The sequence below is a fragment of the Podarcis erhardii genome, assembly GCF_964252035.2.
Source record: "Podarcis erhardii genome assembly, chromosome: 11".
NCBI classification, from domain to species: Eukaryota; Metazoa; Chordata; class Lepidosauria; order Squamata; family Lacertidae; genus Podarcis; species Podarcis erhardii.
The window spans coordinates 3,820,497-3,837,136 of NC_138501.1; the positions used below are offsets into that span (position 1 = coordinate 3,820,497).

General features: G+C 41.7%; 1 protein-coding gene across 9 annotated transcripts in view; it reads right to left on the bottom strand.

Annotated features, from left to right (window-relative positions):
- The window catches only part of PRUNE2 (prune homolog 2 with BCH domain), a 137,118-nt gene that overhangs the window by 13,303 nt on the left and 107,175 nt on the right, over positions 1-16,640 (bottom strand). For 8 of the 9 annotated variants that reach the window (XR_014161330.1, XR_014161331.1, XM_081880895.1 and 5 more), the window contains exons 10-12: positions 9,597-9,676; positions 8,603-8,824; positions 2,434-2,610 (exon numbers count right to left, since the gene is read on the bottom strand). Coding sequence is in view for 7 of the 9 variants with exons in the window: in XM_081880895.1 (XP_081737021.1) it covers positions 2,434-2,610; positions 8,603-8,824; positions 9,597-9,676 (479 nt within the window). In the remaining 2 variants the exon portion in view is untranslated. The remainder of the gene's footprint in view (positions 1-2,433; positions 2,611-8,602; positions 8,825-9,596; positions 9,677-16,640) is intronic. The other variant, XM_081880890.1, reaches the window with a different exon arrangement.

A 16,640-nucleotide genomic window follows, 5' to 3' on the forward strand; every position in this document is an offset into this window, starting at 1 on the left:
ATTCTAGAGAGTTGCAAATGAACTTTTGTCTTAGATGTTCCTAAAGTTATAGAATGTTTTAAATGTTTTCTCTAATTTATTTTTAATTGGATTGTCTTGCTGCTTTATTGTTGCTGCCACCCTGGGCACCATTGGGAGGAAGGATTGTATAGAAATTTAATAAATGAATAAAATAAAAATAAAGCTCCATCTTCTTCAAAAGTGTCTGCAGAATAAGGCCATAATCAGCCTGCTCTGGGATTGAACCCAGCTTTTCCCCCATCAGGGCTTACCTAGTGTCCATATTGAACAGTTGTGAGCAGCCTGCCTTGAAAATTTTCACACTGACCCACTGTGGGAGATTAGTGTAGGAGTGCTATGGATATTTCAAATGGCAGACAGATCACAGGCATCTGCAACAAATTACAGTGGTGCTGAAGAATGCCTTTGCATTCCACTACCTCCCCACTCCAAAACAAAACAAAAACAACCCCAGATTGGGCAGTGCTTTTTTCTGGGGGTACTCAAGGGTATGGAATACCTTTTTTTCTTTTTTAAAGCACTGCAAAGTGGGGCACTCAGCCACACTGCTACCACCAATTAAAAAAACCTCTCCTCTTACCACAAGTCGATAATTCTTTCATAGCAGAAGCTTTCCAGCTTTGCCACAATAAGCCTTCTCAGAAGGGGATGGAATAATGCAACCTTTCTACAACTTTATAAAACTCACCAGTCCAGAAAATAGTATTAAGGAGCAAATATTCTAAATTCATTATCCATTGAGGCATAAAGAATTTCATAAAAAGAAAGTACAAATAAATATCATATTAAAATAGACAATAATGTGAATGAACGGATTATACTAAAAAATAATATCAATTTTATTTTTTTTAAAGCCAACAACTTCTGGTTCTTGTAAAGTATAAGAGGTTTCCTGCTAATAGAAATGAGAAAATCTTCATGGTCTCACAAAGCAACTGCTGTCATATGGTGCTGTCATGGGTCCTAACTTCTAATTGGCTCTGAGGCTGCCATACTGTGGCAGATGTGCCACTACAATTACACAAGCCCACTTTCAATAGTTCTACTTTGTAATCCCATGCAAAGCCAAAAGTTTATGTGCAGCATTACATTTTTAGTCACACAGAACAGGAAGCAATTCAAAATCTCTAATGGAATTTTTTTTTTTATTTCATGCAGTCTGTTATGGTCATTAAAGGTAAAGGTAAAGGGACCCCTGACTGTTAGGTCCCGTCGTGGACGACTCTGGGGTTGCGGCGCTCATCTTGCTTTACTGGCCGAGGGAGCCGACATACAGCTTCCGGGTCATGCGGCCAGCATGACTAAGCCGCTTCTGGCAAACCAGAGCAGCGCACGGAAACGCCGTTTACCTTCCCGCCAGAGTGGTACCTATTTATCTACTTGCACTTTGACATGCTTTCGGACTGCTAGGTGGGCAGGAACAGGGACTGAACCACGGGAGCTCACTCCATTGTGGGGATTCGAACCGCTGATCAGTAAGCCCTAGGCTCTGTGGTTTAGACCACAGCGCCACCTACGTCATTAGTTGGGTGCTAAAATCAGAGTTGTCGGGTTCTCAGGCTTGCCTTGAAGACCTTCCCAATAATAAACAGGCATGTGGAACTGGTTATGGCTACTCAGTCATGCTCTGCACATGGCCGATAATATACTGTTATTAGCTCAACTTGTTCCAGGACTGAAGTCTAGCTAAGACTGGAAAGTGTCTCCAGGGCTGAGGCTTCATGAACACTGACTCTCCTGCCTTAGTCCTTCTGTCTGTTCTCCTCACTGTCTCCTGTAAAGCATAACAGATTCATGCTTGGAAGAGGGGGCGGGGTGTCACAGGAGCCAATTCCATTCTACTTCCTTCGCTCTTTGAAAAGCGTACATCAGCCTCTCCGTGCTGCGACCTAGTGAGGACAGGATGACTGTCATCCTCAATCCACTTACAACAGCTCTGGAATGAGCTGATTCACCTAGGACACAAGGCAATACAACTAAAAATCTAAAAGGCAGCCATGTTCTTTGAGTAAAGGTCACAACTTTCACTGGCAGGCAGAAATAACTTGAACATCAACACAAGTGAGTCAATTGTTCCTGCAATATTTAAGTCTATAAATGCACTATGAACTATTTTTTCCCTTCCTTAAACCTTTCCTTTGTAACTATGTAAGCTAGTCCTGGAAAATGAAGTGTTTTAAACATAGAATAAAAGAAATTAATGGTAAACAGATTGCTGCTACAGTTTCAGAATAGATCTCTCAATCAACAAGGATTTCACTGGGCATGTAGAACCAGGCCTGTTTCTTTCCTTAATGAAAACTTAATCTAAATTTGAATCTTATGAGATAAGAATATTAATAAAAGGAGTATTGTTTTCTATTTGGGGTGGGTGAATGGCTTTTTTGTTCCATGCTACTAGAACAATCCTACCTCCATGAGAAATGACCCTTTTATAAGGCTCAATGGCTTTCATATCGATCCTCTGCTCCTGTTCTCCAATGACAACTGTTCTCCATAACCGGTTGTCTTCTCGCTCTTCCTCAGCAGTATATTCTGGGATTGCTTCAGATTCTTCTTGGGAAGCTTCCTTAATGGCCGGCTGCTCTTCTGAGGAGTGCAGAGGCAGGTGAAAGAGAGAATAAAGTGGCAGGTTATTACTGACATCTGGAGAAACATCGTCAAATATGTTTTCACTTATGAGACCATGGCCTCCTGCCATGAACTTAATTACACTATTCTCAACTCTTTTTTAAAAAAAATTAAGATCAGAATGGCCCTGTAATTTCAAACCTACACTCCTGTTTTAGTATGACTTAATACAGGGGTGATGGGTTTAGCTTGCAAATGAGTTTGAACCATACAGACAATGTGAATATCCAAGAAGAAACATCAGCTGCATTGAAAATGCCTGTGTTATGTTGGACTGTATAAGACTGTTTATTACACAATATTACAATGTCTGGAGGTAAATTTGAGGTTGTCAACTTCCTACTTGTGTGCTCCTTTCTACAGATGGCGTTTCAGAAAATAGAATGGCCTCCTTCTGGACCAGTTGTTTTAGACTGACTTTTGTTCCTTCCCTTCCAGTTATTACCTTGCTTATAAAAACAACATGGAACTGTTTCTTGCACAATTACTGAGAAAACTAATCCCAGATGAGAGAGCCAAATACATAATGTTTATCTATGGTTTGGATTAGCAGTGCATTACTGCATGAAATAACTAAGTTGGACATCAATTATTTTGAGCCTAAAATAAAGTGTTTGGATCGTGGTTGTGTATGCCATATGTTAGTAGATCCAACCTTTGACAGTAGCCGCTGGCTCTTTCACTTGTGTGTGTGTGGGGGGGGGGGGACATATGGCACATTACAGAGCTATCCTTATTCAGCCTGGACATCTGGCTATCTGGTTGTACTTACTGGGCTGTTCCCAGAAAATGAGCCACAAAATAGATGAGGTTGGGCCTACATATGGTAGAGGCTGCAGTTGAAGAGCATTCAAAATTCATGGGGTGTTCCCAATATACAGTTCAGGGAATAGCCAATCTTTATAGCAGTCTTTAGCTTCTAAATATTCAATCCTAAATTCAACTCAAACTACACATTGCAGCTAAATCATGTAGTGCAGCTCTTGCTGGGTGATAGCACTCATGTTGCAGGTGGGGGTGTATGCTGAAAAACAGGTAAGAATGAGACTCACAAATAATGCATTACTCAAGAACACAGTTTTTATGAGGATTCAAACACAGCATCCCTGCAGCTGCATTGTAAAGTGATACTGTTCAGTGAGATCTGTATCACATGATTGTGCTGCACATGCAAATTGGCTTAAGTAGAATTTTTATTACCTCACACACAGGTACCATCAATGGGTTGTATCACCTTTGCTAGTGTAGAGTGGAACTACATGTTATGCCTCCAAAGGCTGGCCAACATCTCCTCTGCAAAGTTGGGTGAGGCTGCTTGTATAAGGGCAGTCAACAGAATTTCAGCAACTACAGATTTTCAGCCCACCTATGTGTCATAAGTTGAATCTGGCAAATTTGCTTTTCCTACCCAACAATTAAAAGTAGAGATGCTTTATCTTCCTGTACCCAAATCTTCATTCCTTATGAGATGCCTTCGTTCCAAGCCTAAAGACTAGTTCCTGAGGCACAGCCAACCATACAGTAACAAATGAAGGGCCTCCCAGCTTGACCTTGACTGCTGGATAATTCCAGAGTTGCCACCTTCTGACCCAGAGATGAGAATCTATCAGTTTTAGAACTATCCCTAGGAGGTACAGTGGACCTGAGCAAGCAGTAGACAGCAACATCAAGCTGCTGCCTCCGAGTGGCAGCCAGGGGAATGTGCACAAAGTGGAGGCTGCTGTTGAGTTTGATAGTTGAGAAGGCAGGCTGCAAACTAAGCAGAATAGATGCCGCTAAGACACTGCTGTCAGGCACACACCAATGACATCATGACTGCATCTTCCTATTTGCCTCAGCAGCTGCTCAGTGCATCCTCTTCTAGCTGTGCTTCAACTCAATCTGTGCACAGAGCACAGATAGTTCCATATAAGTAGTTCTTTTTAAAATGGGCCTGGACAAGGGCTGGAAGGTGACAACATTTCCTTAAAGATGCTGATTAAGTATGTGTGGGTGAGGGAGAATGACAATGGGCGATATTTTTAGCTCTGCTGTCCCACTAAACATGCTTCTAAAAAGCACATAAGCATTAGTGACATAAGCTTCCTTTAAATATAAGTCTAACATAGGCATTTGTCCCTTTTAAGGCTACCTTAGAAATAAGTCTAATCAAAATGCATTGGGAACCTTTTCGGTCAGCATTTTTGCAGTAAATAGACAAACTAATTAAAAATCTGGACTGCTTTGCATCATTTTTTTCTCACAGCTGCTCTTTCACACACCTGGCTTGTGGGCCTCTCTCAGGCATCTGTTTGCTCTCTGTCAATAGACAGGATGATGAGATTGGTGGACCTTTGGCCTGACTCAGCAGGGACTTTCAATGTTCTTATTAACTAGGCCCAGTAATTCTTCCATCCACATAGTTAGTGAGTTAGGTTGTGTCTTCAGAATCATTTTAAGAGGGAGGTTTCTTATCTGCTCTTATATTTCCCAGGCAGAGTAAGAACAGCCGCCTCAGGCAGCAGATGCCGGGTGCCATGAAAGTGGAGCAAACTGTTATTTATTTACTATTACCGCATTTTTACTGCCAGAGAAGGGGAAAAGCGTTTGTGGGATCTTCTGGCTCAGGTTCCGAAATAGTAACCTGCTTTGGATACTATGCCCCATATCCTGGCTTCACAGTTCAGCTTCTCCTTGCATTACATTCATTCTTTCTGAACAGCTTTGTAATATTTCTGTTTCAAAATAGGAGCACTCTGTAGTCCAAAAATATTAGCTGATATCTCATCCCCAGTGGCGTAGCGTGGGGGGTGCCAGGGGTGCCGGCCGCACCGGGCGCAACATCTGGGGGGCGCGAGTCCAGAGGGAAGGGACAAGTTCCTTCCTCCGCCGGGCTCCCCGCCGCCACCGCCAGCCTTGCGCCCTAGCGCGCGCGCGCCCCCCGCCGCCGCCGCCACTGCGGCAGCGCTCCACTCACTGCTCGCAGGAGGAGCAGCCGCTGCAGCAGCGCCGCCGCCACCACCAACGCCTGGCCGGGCACGGGCAGCCTCCGCACCCCGACGCCGACGCCATCCCCTCGGCCCAGCCACAGGCGGCGGCTGCTTCTGCCGACTGGGAGGGAGGAGAGCTCCGAGGGGCCTCGCCGCGCCCTGCTCTCCCCAAAACCCTCCGAGAGGAAGCCGGCGGGCGGGCGAGGGTCTCCCGGCGGAAGGGGGCGCCGCTGGCTCTGGCTCTCAGCGCAAGTCTCAGCCGCGGGGGGGGGGGGTGTCGGGCGAGGACGGAGCGCAGCTGGAAGCCCCCGGACCAGGCCGGGGTGAGGAGAGGCACTCGCCAAGCCCGGATCTGGAGCGCCTCGGAGCGCGGGCTCCACCTACAGCCCAAGGAGAGGAGGGGGCGGGGAGGCGCCCGAGGGGAGGGGGCTTCGGCTGCCTCGGCCCGCGGGGGCTCCGCAAATAATAAATTTAATAAATTCCTGCTGAGCCTTAAGGGGGGTCCTTGGCTCCTTCGCTCGCCCCCAGCCCCAGTGGCGTAACGTGGGGGGTGCAGGGGGGGCCGGCCGCAACATCTGGGGGGCGCGCTCGCACTCGAGTGCTAAAATCCAGGGGTTAGGGGGCGCAAATTACTTGCCTTGCCCCGGGTGCTGACAACCCACGCTACGCCACTGCTCATCCCAAATAGCTTTTTAAACTCTAGGAAGCAAAAAACCATTTTGTTTGCTAGCTACATCAAATCCAACGGTCTGTATTATTGGCAGGTAAGAGATGGTGAACAGTTTACTGCACTGATAAATCTGCCAGACGACATTGTACCCATCTGGAGAAATACAGAAGACACAAAATGTGGGCTGCAATCCAATAAAACACTTAACTGATGCTTGGCTTCAAACATTTCAGCACTGATTGTTTGCAGGAATAATGTAAAATGAGTGAGAGCCTAATTGCTAGAAGTGGGGGTAGGAATGAAGAGCTGGATATTAGCAATGGTACAGAGAATGAGATAAAATCACTCCTTTGTCTCTACCTGGATTCCTATGGCACAGCAGACAAAAGCAGAGTAAAATCAACCTCTGAGGAGACCTATTGGTATTGTACTATAATCACAACTTTTGTATCTGGCTTATGTCAATATTCTTGGGTTGAATCCAAAGTTAGTCATACTCAGAGTAGACCCAGTGGGTAGGATGCAACTAAGTTGTTGCATGCACTGAACAAGGTCTGCTCAAGCAATGGGACTGTCCCTGCCTCTCCTCCCTCCTTGCACCCCCTAAGTCTGCTCTGGAGGGGTGGGGGAACCCCAGAACAGGTTTGGGGTGGGAGTGAGGGGAAGGGAGAAATCCCACTGTGCAAGCAGACCTAGTTTCATGCACACATACTCCACTTATGTTGAATTCCACCCCTAGAAAGCAAAGGATATGAGTAACTTGGATCTATTAATTTTAATGGGTTTACTCTGAATAGAATTTAGTCAGCTATGGTCCCATTATGGTTATTGAAGTTAAGGGTGGTCATGTGAATCTTTGTCTGGTTCAGTATGTGGAGCAGTTCAGTTCATTACAGATACCAGTTGCAAGACCACTCGCTTGCATGAGTTCCATGCAGTAATGGGATGCATTGATGTGTAAAAAAAATGGAATGGCTTCAATATTGGTCTCTACAAACAAGGCAAAAACTACAAAGTGAGAAGCATTTTGTGCCTAAACTTTTGCTCGCAATGCAAAGCTCATAAACAGCCTATGTGCAGAAAAGTGGGATTCCACAAGAATGAGAAATGATGGAAAACCATGTATGCCCCCTTGAGCAACTTGGAGGAACAGGTGGGATATAAATGTGATAAATAAAAATTCAATAAGAACTGGTAGTTTCATTTAGCTGCAGTGGGCATCAAGACAGAAACAGAGCATAGTTTGATGGGAGCTAATGACTGGTGCCTTTCCTGGTGAAAGTCTGCCCTGAGTTTCTCCAGTGACAAATCACTGGGTCTATTAACTATAAGTTGCTTAAACCACTTGATCTGTGAAAATGCCTTTGAGTTGTATAAACACCATTGTTCTTAGTACTGATATGCAATTGGCTGATAGCTGCAGAAAAGATGAAACATTTGTGCTGTTCCAAGAAATTACTGCAAAACATCAAACAGTTAATGCCTAAAGCTGATTTTGACAAATCATAGTAACTAGCACTGCCGACAGTAAAGCAATCTTTGTCCATTAAATTGTGTGAGTTTCAGACATTTAATCCCTGGCTGGGGAATCTGTATCCGCCCCTCCCCCAAGTGTTGATAGGTTACAATACCCATCAGCCATGGCTATTAGCTGAGGTTGATGAGCGTTGGAGTCCAACAACATCTGGAAGGCTTTGCTGCTGCTGATTTAATCAATTAACAGTGCAATCCTATACATTTCTACTCAGAAGTAAAGTCCACTGTTTTCATTGAGGCTTACTCCCATTTAAATGTGTGTAGGACTACATTTGCTCATGAGTAAAAACAATATATCAAAAGCAAATAAATCTTACTTTCTTTATGGCATGTGTGCTATAACTAAATCATCTTAGAAGATACATTTCTTTCTATGTCATAAGCTAGGAGTGCCCCTTCTAAAGACAGTAGTTGCCACCTGCCATTTTTAAAGTGCTAAAATTAAAAAGAATATTTTTAGCTTAGAAGTCTGCTGCCCACTTAACCGGAGGCTCATTTTTAGTCTTTCAAAATCAATTAATGTAATTGAATGACTGATGGAACACTGCAATCTTATTATCTGACTTGAAATCATTACTATAGTGAAAGCAGTGCGTTCTGCTACAGCTTTATGTGGAGCAGTTCAGTTACATGATACTCAGAATCTGTCTTCGTTTCTGAACACACAGCTGAGTTGACAGCTGAAGCCCTAGAGTGAGAATCACTTTCCCACTGCTAAGCCTTCCTAAAAATAATATAGAAAATGCACATTTCATCACTTTGCATGCTACTTTACCTTCCCAGTTTAATTCATTTCCATGCCCAGCATATTCAAAAGAATCTGCTTCATCTGGTGTGTCCAGGTCATCTACATTGATGTCAATTTCATCCGGAGTGTCTAGGTTATCATCAGAAAGGACAGATCCTTCACTTTGGTCCAAAGAGAGATTGATATTCGGAGCTGTGAGTTTTATCCTTCTGGAGCTGGAACCATTGATATCTAGAGAATTGGGAGGTTCTGAATAAGTGTGAAGATAACATAATCTCTGTTTTAGATAAAAAATATTATGTTGAATAACATTTAAATAATTCTGTCTCAGCCAACCATATGGAACTATAATATTTCTATCAAAATTTTGAAAAAAATGACCATATAATAAAAATGTACGTAAAAAAATTACATTCACACACCCAAGGATTTAAATTTATATTGAATGACGAAAGGGGGGGGGGAATAGAGGAGATGGTATTACAGCAAAGACTGTGTGTTGTGATTAGCATAGATAAATAGCTAGATGGGCCTTTCAGGACTGATCTAGTACGTCTCTGTCATTTTCTGGAGCCCTGCAAGTCTTATCTGGAATCCTGGGCTACTGCTGTCTAGACCTACCCTACACATCTGGGCTGTGCGGAGTAATGGGCCTTAGTATGTCAAAGTCTTCTTTCCTAACCACCACATTTTAGGCAGCAATTTGAACTGCATTGTTTTGACTGCTATATGTTAATCTGGAGGGCAACTGTAAACTGTAGACAAATTTAGCAAGAAAGTGCAGAGTAGCTAATTATCACAAGAGCTGATGCCTGATGACACCAAAGAACAGGAGAGTGTGCTGCAAATTATAATCTTTTGTCAAGAGAACCATTGACTTAGCTAAATAAAGCAAAGCTCACACATTTTTCTTCTAACACAGGAATGATCTCGTGGCAGCACAGAAACATGCTTCTCACTGAATTAACAAAATGTTTGGAAAAGGAGGAGGATCAAAAAAATAATTAAAAGGTTGTCTTACCAGGTCTCATCTCTGTAGCACTGGAGTCTAGCATAGTCTCATTAGAAGGGATATCCATTCCAACATCCTCCGATATCAATCTGAAGCACACACAGAAAAATAAACAAGCAAATACCTTAGGGTTTTGTATTAGAGCCATCATAGTGCACTAGGTGAAGATCTACCCATTCTGCTTTCATTGGACAAAACAGAGAAATGTTAGGGATATGCAGCTTTCACTGAGTTTTAATGTGTGTTAGAGAATTAACGCTATGGGGGGTATTTATTTATTTATGGTTAAATGTATATCCCACCCTTCCTCCCAAAGGGGTACAGCGAAGCAGACACACCAGTGATTAAAAATACAATTACAAATAAAATAAGAACATATTTCAAACATTTTAAAATGATTAAAACAGTTTGAAACAACTAAACCTGTTAAAACATTTAAAAACAATTAAACATGTCAAATAATCACATACTCTCAGGGCTAATAATTTCAAGGCTGCAAATAACAGCATCTTTGAGCCATCAAATGCCTGGGTAAACTGGATTGTTTTAAAATTCGTCCTAAAGGTAATAAGAATGATCAAGTTTGGAGTTTCAATGAGAATTATGCTGCCTCTCAGAATTAACATTTCAGTGTGAAAACTGGTTTGTCTCAAATGATTTGTCTCATGATTCTTCAGACATTGAGAAAACAAAGAATCCAGTCCTGAAGTGCAGAATGTACACTTCACTTTGTACGACTGAGCAAGAAAACAAGTGGGAATCCCAGACTCCTGGCCAGAGCAGAGAAAGAAACTTCTCTTCCCTTCACCCCAGCTCTTTCTTTCTCAACTAGGTAACACATGGCTTGGAGAAAGGAGGATATCTATTTCATCCTCAGATGTGCTAGTAATAAGGAAACCACTGACAAACCATACCAATAAAGATGAGATCTGGATAATTATGCACTAATAATAGCAAAAGGAAAATAAATAATGGTGTGATCATTATTGTGTTTTGACTGCATGACAGAATAAGGAGTAAATAAGAGAATTAATTATGCACTTTTTGGAAAGACATAGTCAAAAGTCCCATTTCCCATCCAGCTTACGGTTTGGAAACATAAACATTGCTCTTAAAACAAAACAAGAGATGAAGTTTAGAACAATTTGATATTTCCTTGTAAGTTACTTTCTCATGATATTACCATGTACAGGAGGCAACCATTTTGCACATCCAATTGATGTGCGACTGCCAAGACATGTCTCATTTTCAGCCTCAGAATGGGGAAAGGTGGAACGGAGGGGTGGAAGGGGTGGAATGGGCTGACCCATGGCTGCTGGTGCACACAAGGACCCCGGAATGCAAGCCCTGCACAAACGGGGAGTTGCCAGTATTTCAGATCCTGCAGAAATGTGTGACTATTAATATTTTTTTAAGTGCTTGTAACAAAATGTTTTACAAGGTAGAAGGGCCAAAGCCTTTTGAAGGAGATGAATCCCTGTTCTTCTAAGTATGTGATCAATCCTATAACCCCTTAGATAGGAATAAGTTTCACTGAACTCAATTGGACTTGATTTTGAGTAAATGTTTTTCGATGACACTGCAAGTATCCAGAGCTCCGGTCTGATAAATTAGGCTTACAGACTTACTGAAACAAAAACCAGAGTATTTTTAAAATATAAATTGTAGCCATTTTTCATCAAATAAAGTACTGGGTTGTTTTTGTTTGTGTGTTTTTCACAGAACCATCTAGCAGCTTTAACTTTTACATTTTCCATGCTCCTCTGGATTCTTTTAAGGAGATTTTCATTTTATTACCCATGTTGTCTTGTTATTCAAAGCTTTCTTCTGGTTTTGATTTCCCTTCTAACTATAGAAGATGATTGATAACGTGAGCACAAAATAATGTTTAAAAACACCATGAAGGAGAAAAGGGTATCTGCCCTAAGAAGAAGATTATGACTTGTAGGGCTTGTAATGTAAATCATCCTGAAGTTAGGGCAATTGCAATCAATGGTCATGAATAACCAAAGTCCATTTATTTCATTGTAGAACTATGAAATACAACCCTAGAATTTTTAAGTGTAAAGATGACTGAAGATGACTGTACTTGAAGTTTATACAATTATGATCTCCCCAAAAGAGTAAACAGAAAGAAATTACAGCAAAACTCAAAGTGATCTTAAAATAAAGGTTCCTACATCAAGTATTATGGTATTAGGGAGCACATCCACATTTAGGCAGCCCTAACAGAGCTCTTTCTGTTCACTGCCTAATGGGGGGGGGGGACTAACAGCATATGCATATATTTTAACCAACATAAGTGAGTAATGCCAGAGGCAATGTTTAACAGAGACCATGTTGTTACTGCTTCTGAAGTATGCCTGACTCTATTTTTTCAAGCTTCCAGGATCCTTTTGGACAAGACTCATGATTTTGACCTACCTATCGTGCCTTAAACTTGACTATCTATGTACCATAGATTTCATCATAACTTCTAAAGCCAAGCAAAACTAGCTGCTTGATAATGTTGCTCAAGTGCCAAGTAAAAATGGTTGTTCCTCTTCCCTGGAATCCCTTTCCTACTGAGATTACCAAAAGTTGGTTTCTAGTAGTTGAGTTAATGCCATACCAATGGCTACAGCGCTTTGAACTATTAGATGGGCTATACTTCAAAATAGCTGAAAACTATTCTAGGACTGCATTTGTAGCTTGTTGCCCTGAAATGGAAACCAGCAGCTGCATACCCTCCAAGTGTCCCGATTTTCCAGGGACAGTCCTGGAATTATGAAAGCCATACTGGCTGCTGATTTGATCCTGTAATGTTCCTATTTCCACTGCCAGTGCCGAGCTCAGGGAGGATGTTGGGGCCCTTGTCCCAAGTGATGGTGGGTTGTCTTAGGGCGGTGGAGGGGTGTGTGCTGGGTCCCATTGGTGTAGCGGTGGAGGCGGAACTTGCCCTGATAGAAAATGCTCTGCGAGGAGAAGGAGCAAAATGGGCAGTGGAGGAGGGTCAGTTGGGGGAAGAGTAAGAAATGTCCCTATTTTCATCTATGTTAAAGGGTATGCAGCTGGTTTTATTACCTGAAAAGAATGGGACAATGACAGGGAACAGGCAGCATTTAGGTGTTTGCATTACAACAGATATTTCACCTGTCACACTTAGGTTAATCGTGTTGAGTTTCCACTCGGCCACATTGTCAGCTCTCAGCTATTCTGTCCATGGGTGCTGAGATACAACCACACTTCGACTCTCTAAATCGTCCTGAGAAATACTCTGGCAGCCTTGACATACAACTACAAACTCTAACACTGTGTCTGGTGTAAGATCTCACATAGATTTCTTACAGTGCAACACTATACCTATCTGTTCAGAAGTAAGTCCCACTGTGTTCAGTTGGGAATTGCTGCCTTGATTTTGTTGTTGTTGTTGTCTTTCTAGGCACATTTACTTGGGAGTAATCTTAATGGAACACAGTGCAGCTTATTTCTGAGAAAGCATGCATAGGGTTGTTCTGTCATTCTCTTTGGTAGGGCCATATTTATCCCTGTACCCAGAAAGCTCCAATGGAATGACTTTAGGAATAAACTAGACAATTTTCCCCCATTAAAAAACCACCCATGCAAAATCTTCTGCTCTTCTAATCGTATCATAGGTTTACTGTTACCAACATTTAGTAGAAGTATTTCCGTATGTTGCATATTGAATCATTTACAGTATTAACAAAGAGGTGGGTCATCTTGGTAGTATACTTTGCTATAAAGAACTAATAAGAAACCCCATTAATGTATGAGCATGAGACACACCTGGGAATAAGCCCAAGTTATCTCAGTGGGATTTACTTTTGAGTAGGCATGCATAGGATCACAGTGGTAGCTGATCACCTTATCACAGACTTTCAGAAATACTTTTGCAGAGTCAATCAGAAATATGCTATATAGACAACCCCAAACAGCTGCAACAGCAATGACAAGATGTGGAAATAGAGCAACTAAAGAAAAAAGAACATCTCTGACAGCAATAGGCCACGAACAAGAAACAGAAATAGGAAAATATTCATTTACAATTAGTGGCCATGCATGTTAATATTTATCAGCCCAAGCTGCTATAATGTGCATGGAAGATTTCAAAAGCTTCCCCGGCTCCTGCTTAAGACAGTTTATGAACAATCTTTCTTCTTGAACCAAGGAACTTCTTCTTCTTCTTTTTTATAATAATTTTTATTGTTATACATTTTATAAAATTCCATCCAATTTTTCGTTTAAACCCGCATACAGCAAATCATAGTTATTTTTTGACTTCCTTCAGCGTCTCTGACAATCATCCATAGTTATACCTTTAATACACATTCCCTTTTTTCGTATTTTTTTTTTAATTAAAAAAAAAAATGAACCAAGGAACTTCTATATATTTCAGCTTAAAAGGTACATGTGGCAGAAACATTATATATATGTCCAAAATCTTCTAGAGACAGCATGATTGGCACTGAGTTAGTTGAGAAAGGAATGTTCCCAGCCGACCACTGAAGCAGAACATGGGTCAGGGTTACCTGCTTTGCAACCTCACACAAAAATACCCAGGGAACCACTTCACAGAGAATTTCTGTGAGCAATTTTGTAGAGAAAACAAAATCAGTTCCTGGCACTGGGAAAGATTCCTGCCTGAAACTCTGGAGCCACGACCACTCAGTGAGCCAGATCTGCCAGTGGTCTCTATAGGCAGTTCCCTCTGTTTCCCTGTGACTCCATTTACTCCAATAAGCAGTTGAAAGTTAAAAAACAAACAAATATTTGCTACTGAAATGTACTCCTACGGAAACGTAGTTCCCACTCCAGAGTCTGGGCAATACTGGGTAGAAAGCAACTAAGTCATCTTCCTCCCATACATAATTCTTAGTTTAAAATGTTGGGTGCTGCTATGTTTTCCTGAACATGTGGGCGGGGCAGTTGTGTTGCTCAAGGACATAACCAGCATTGTGGGAAAGTTCCTCCACTGCTATGCAGACGACACATACAACTTTTTTAAAAAAGAAAAAAATTATGCCAGCTTGTCTGAGGAAGAAGCCATTACTTTTACTTACAGTTGTAAGTAAAAAGTAGAGACAGGTGACTTGAGAAAGCTGATTAATTGTACAGCCTCCAAGGAGTTAAATTTCTCTAGACACATTCTGCAGCATTTGATATAAGCTCACCTTGGCCTTCTTGCAGCTTAATTAGCAAAGCATAATTAAGATAACCGATGTAGAGAAGGCCTTGTCTTCTGTTTGTTGGTATTTAATTTGCAGTACAGCAATCTGTTTGTACATCCACAGTGAGATGCCTAGATAGCTCTCTTTCTCTGCAGCAACATGTTTTAATTATCCATAATATGTGCAGTACAAAATGGTGTATAAATATTGACAAATAATTTTCACAACCACAGCTGAAGGAGAAAATTGCATGATTAATCATTGTGGTTATTTCTGTTTTGCTGATGATCTAGAAGCATCTATTAGAGGTCAGAAAGGAAGCTTCTGCCATGATGATGTCAGAATTCAGTGCTTCCACTAATCAGAAATACCACTTGGCAATTTATAGCTGATGGCTGACTATCAGCATATTTAGTATTTCAGGAAAACATTTCACTGCAATTTCAAGCGGGGTGTGTGTGTTTCTTATAAGACATGGGGCGGGACACTGCCCCACCAACCTCAGTCGGTTCCCAGATACCAGTCAAAGGGGCCATGGCTGTGAGCTTCCTCCCCCTTAGTCTCTGCTTTGCCCTTGTTGAACTAACCAGGGAAGAGGACGGGGACAAACGAAGGATTGGTTGGCTCCACCAGCCACTGGGTTCTGCTCCACCTACTCTTGGTCTCCCTGCCTTCTTCCACTCTACCATTCCCAAAGGGCACCAGCCATCGCTGACACTGTGGCCAAAACATTTTGTATTCAGGGCATTTTTGCTTCCAGTACTGTATAAAGGAATGAATAGAATGATAGCAAAAAGCATCTCAGATGAACATGCAGCTGCCAACCACCCGGCAAGACTGAGCCTGAAGCAGCAAATGACAATCTTGAACATTTTCTCTTTTATTCTATACTACGTCAGAGCTAAAATAGTCTCAAATTAAGAAGTGAGCATTTCCATCTCAGCCCCGCGCCAGTTAAGATTTGACTCTTGTAGCAAATATTATCATTACTGTCAACTGAAATGCTTTACTCCAAGTATGAAGTATTTTACTATCCTTGCCATCTTAATTTACCCAATACTGTAATACAGTAGATTTGCAATCGGTTTACCCAGTGCTTTTTTTCTTTAAAAATGTTTAGGGGTACTCTCATTTTGACTCAAGAAAATCATCATTCTATAGTACAAATCAGGAAAAAGAAATACAGTAAATGGACAAAAGTACAAAGATTCAGAAAATGTTTAGGGGTATGCGTACCCCTGCGTACCCCCCAGAAAAAAGCACTGGGTCTACCATTCACAGGTATATATAGATGAGGAGCTAAGCTGAGGATGTGTTCACATTACAGCCCTTAAGCACAGCGAATTGGCGTTAAGCTGGTTTCAGAAACAATACATCAAATAGCAGTATGTTATAACAAAGTACAGGATAGATAGGCATTTTGGAAAACATCATGTGGACACGTATTTTAAAAGCCAGCACTGGAAACGCAGTGAGTGCCTGGTAAATGGGAGTGTGAACACAGTCAGAGCGGAAAGACTGTGATGTTCCCAGTGGATATGGTGCATTCTGAAAAAGCAATGCAGTGCTATAATGCCTACTCAAAAGAAATCTTAATAAATTTAGTTTGTTTACTCCCAGGTAAGTAGGGTTAGGATTTCAGCCTAGTTAGTCACACTTACAGTTTAGGCTAGAAATAACAGAGTAGGCTGTTATCTATACAGTATCAACAGAATTCAGCACTTTTTGATACTCATGCCACTCTATGATTGAGTTCTATCACACTGACAGCATGGGAAAAAAGAAGCTTGATTTTGCAGCATATTGATATCTGTGATGTGACATGTTAGCAATTATGTATTGCAGATGCCTCCTTGCTCCTTTTATATCTTTAAGTGTGAGATAA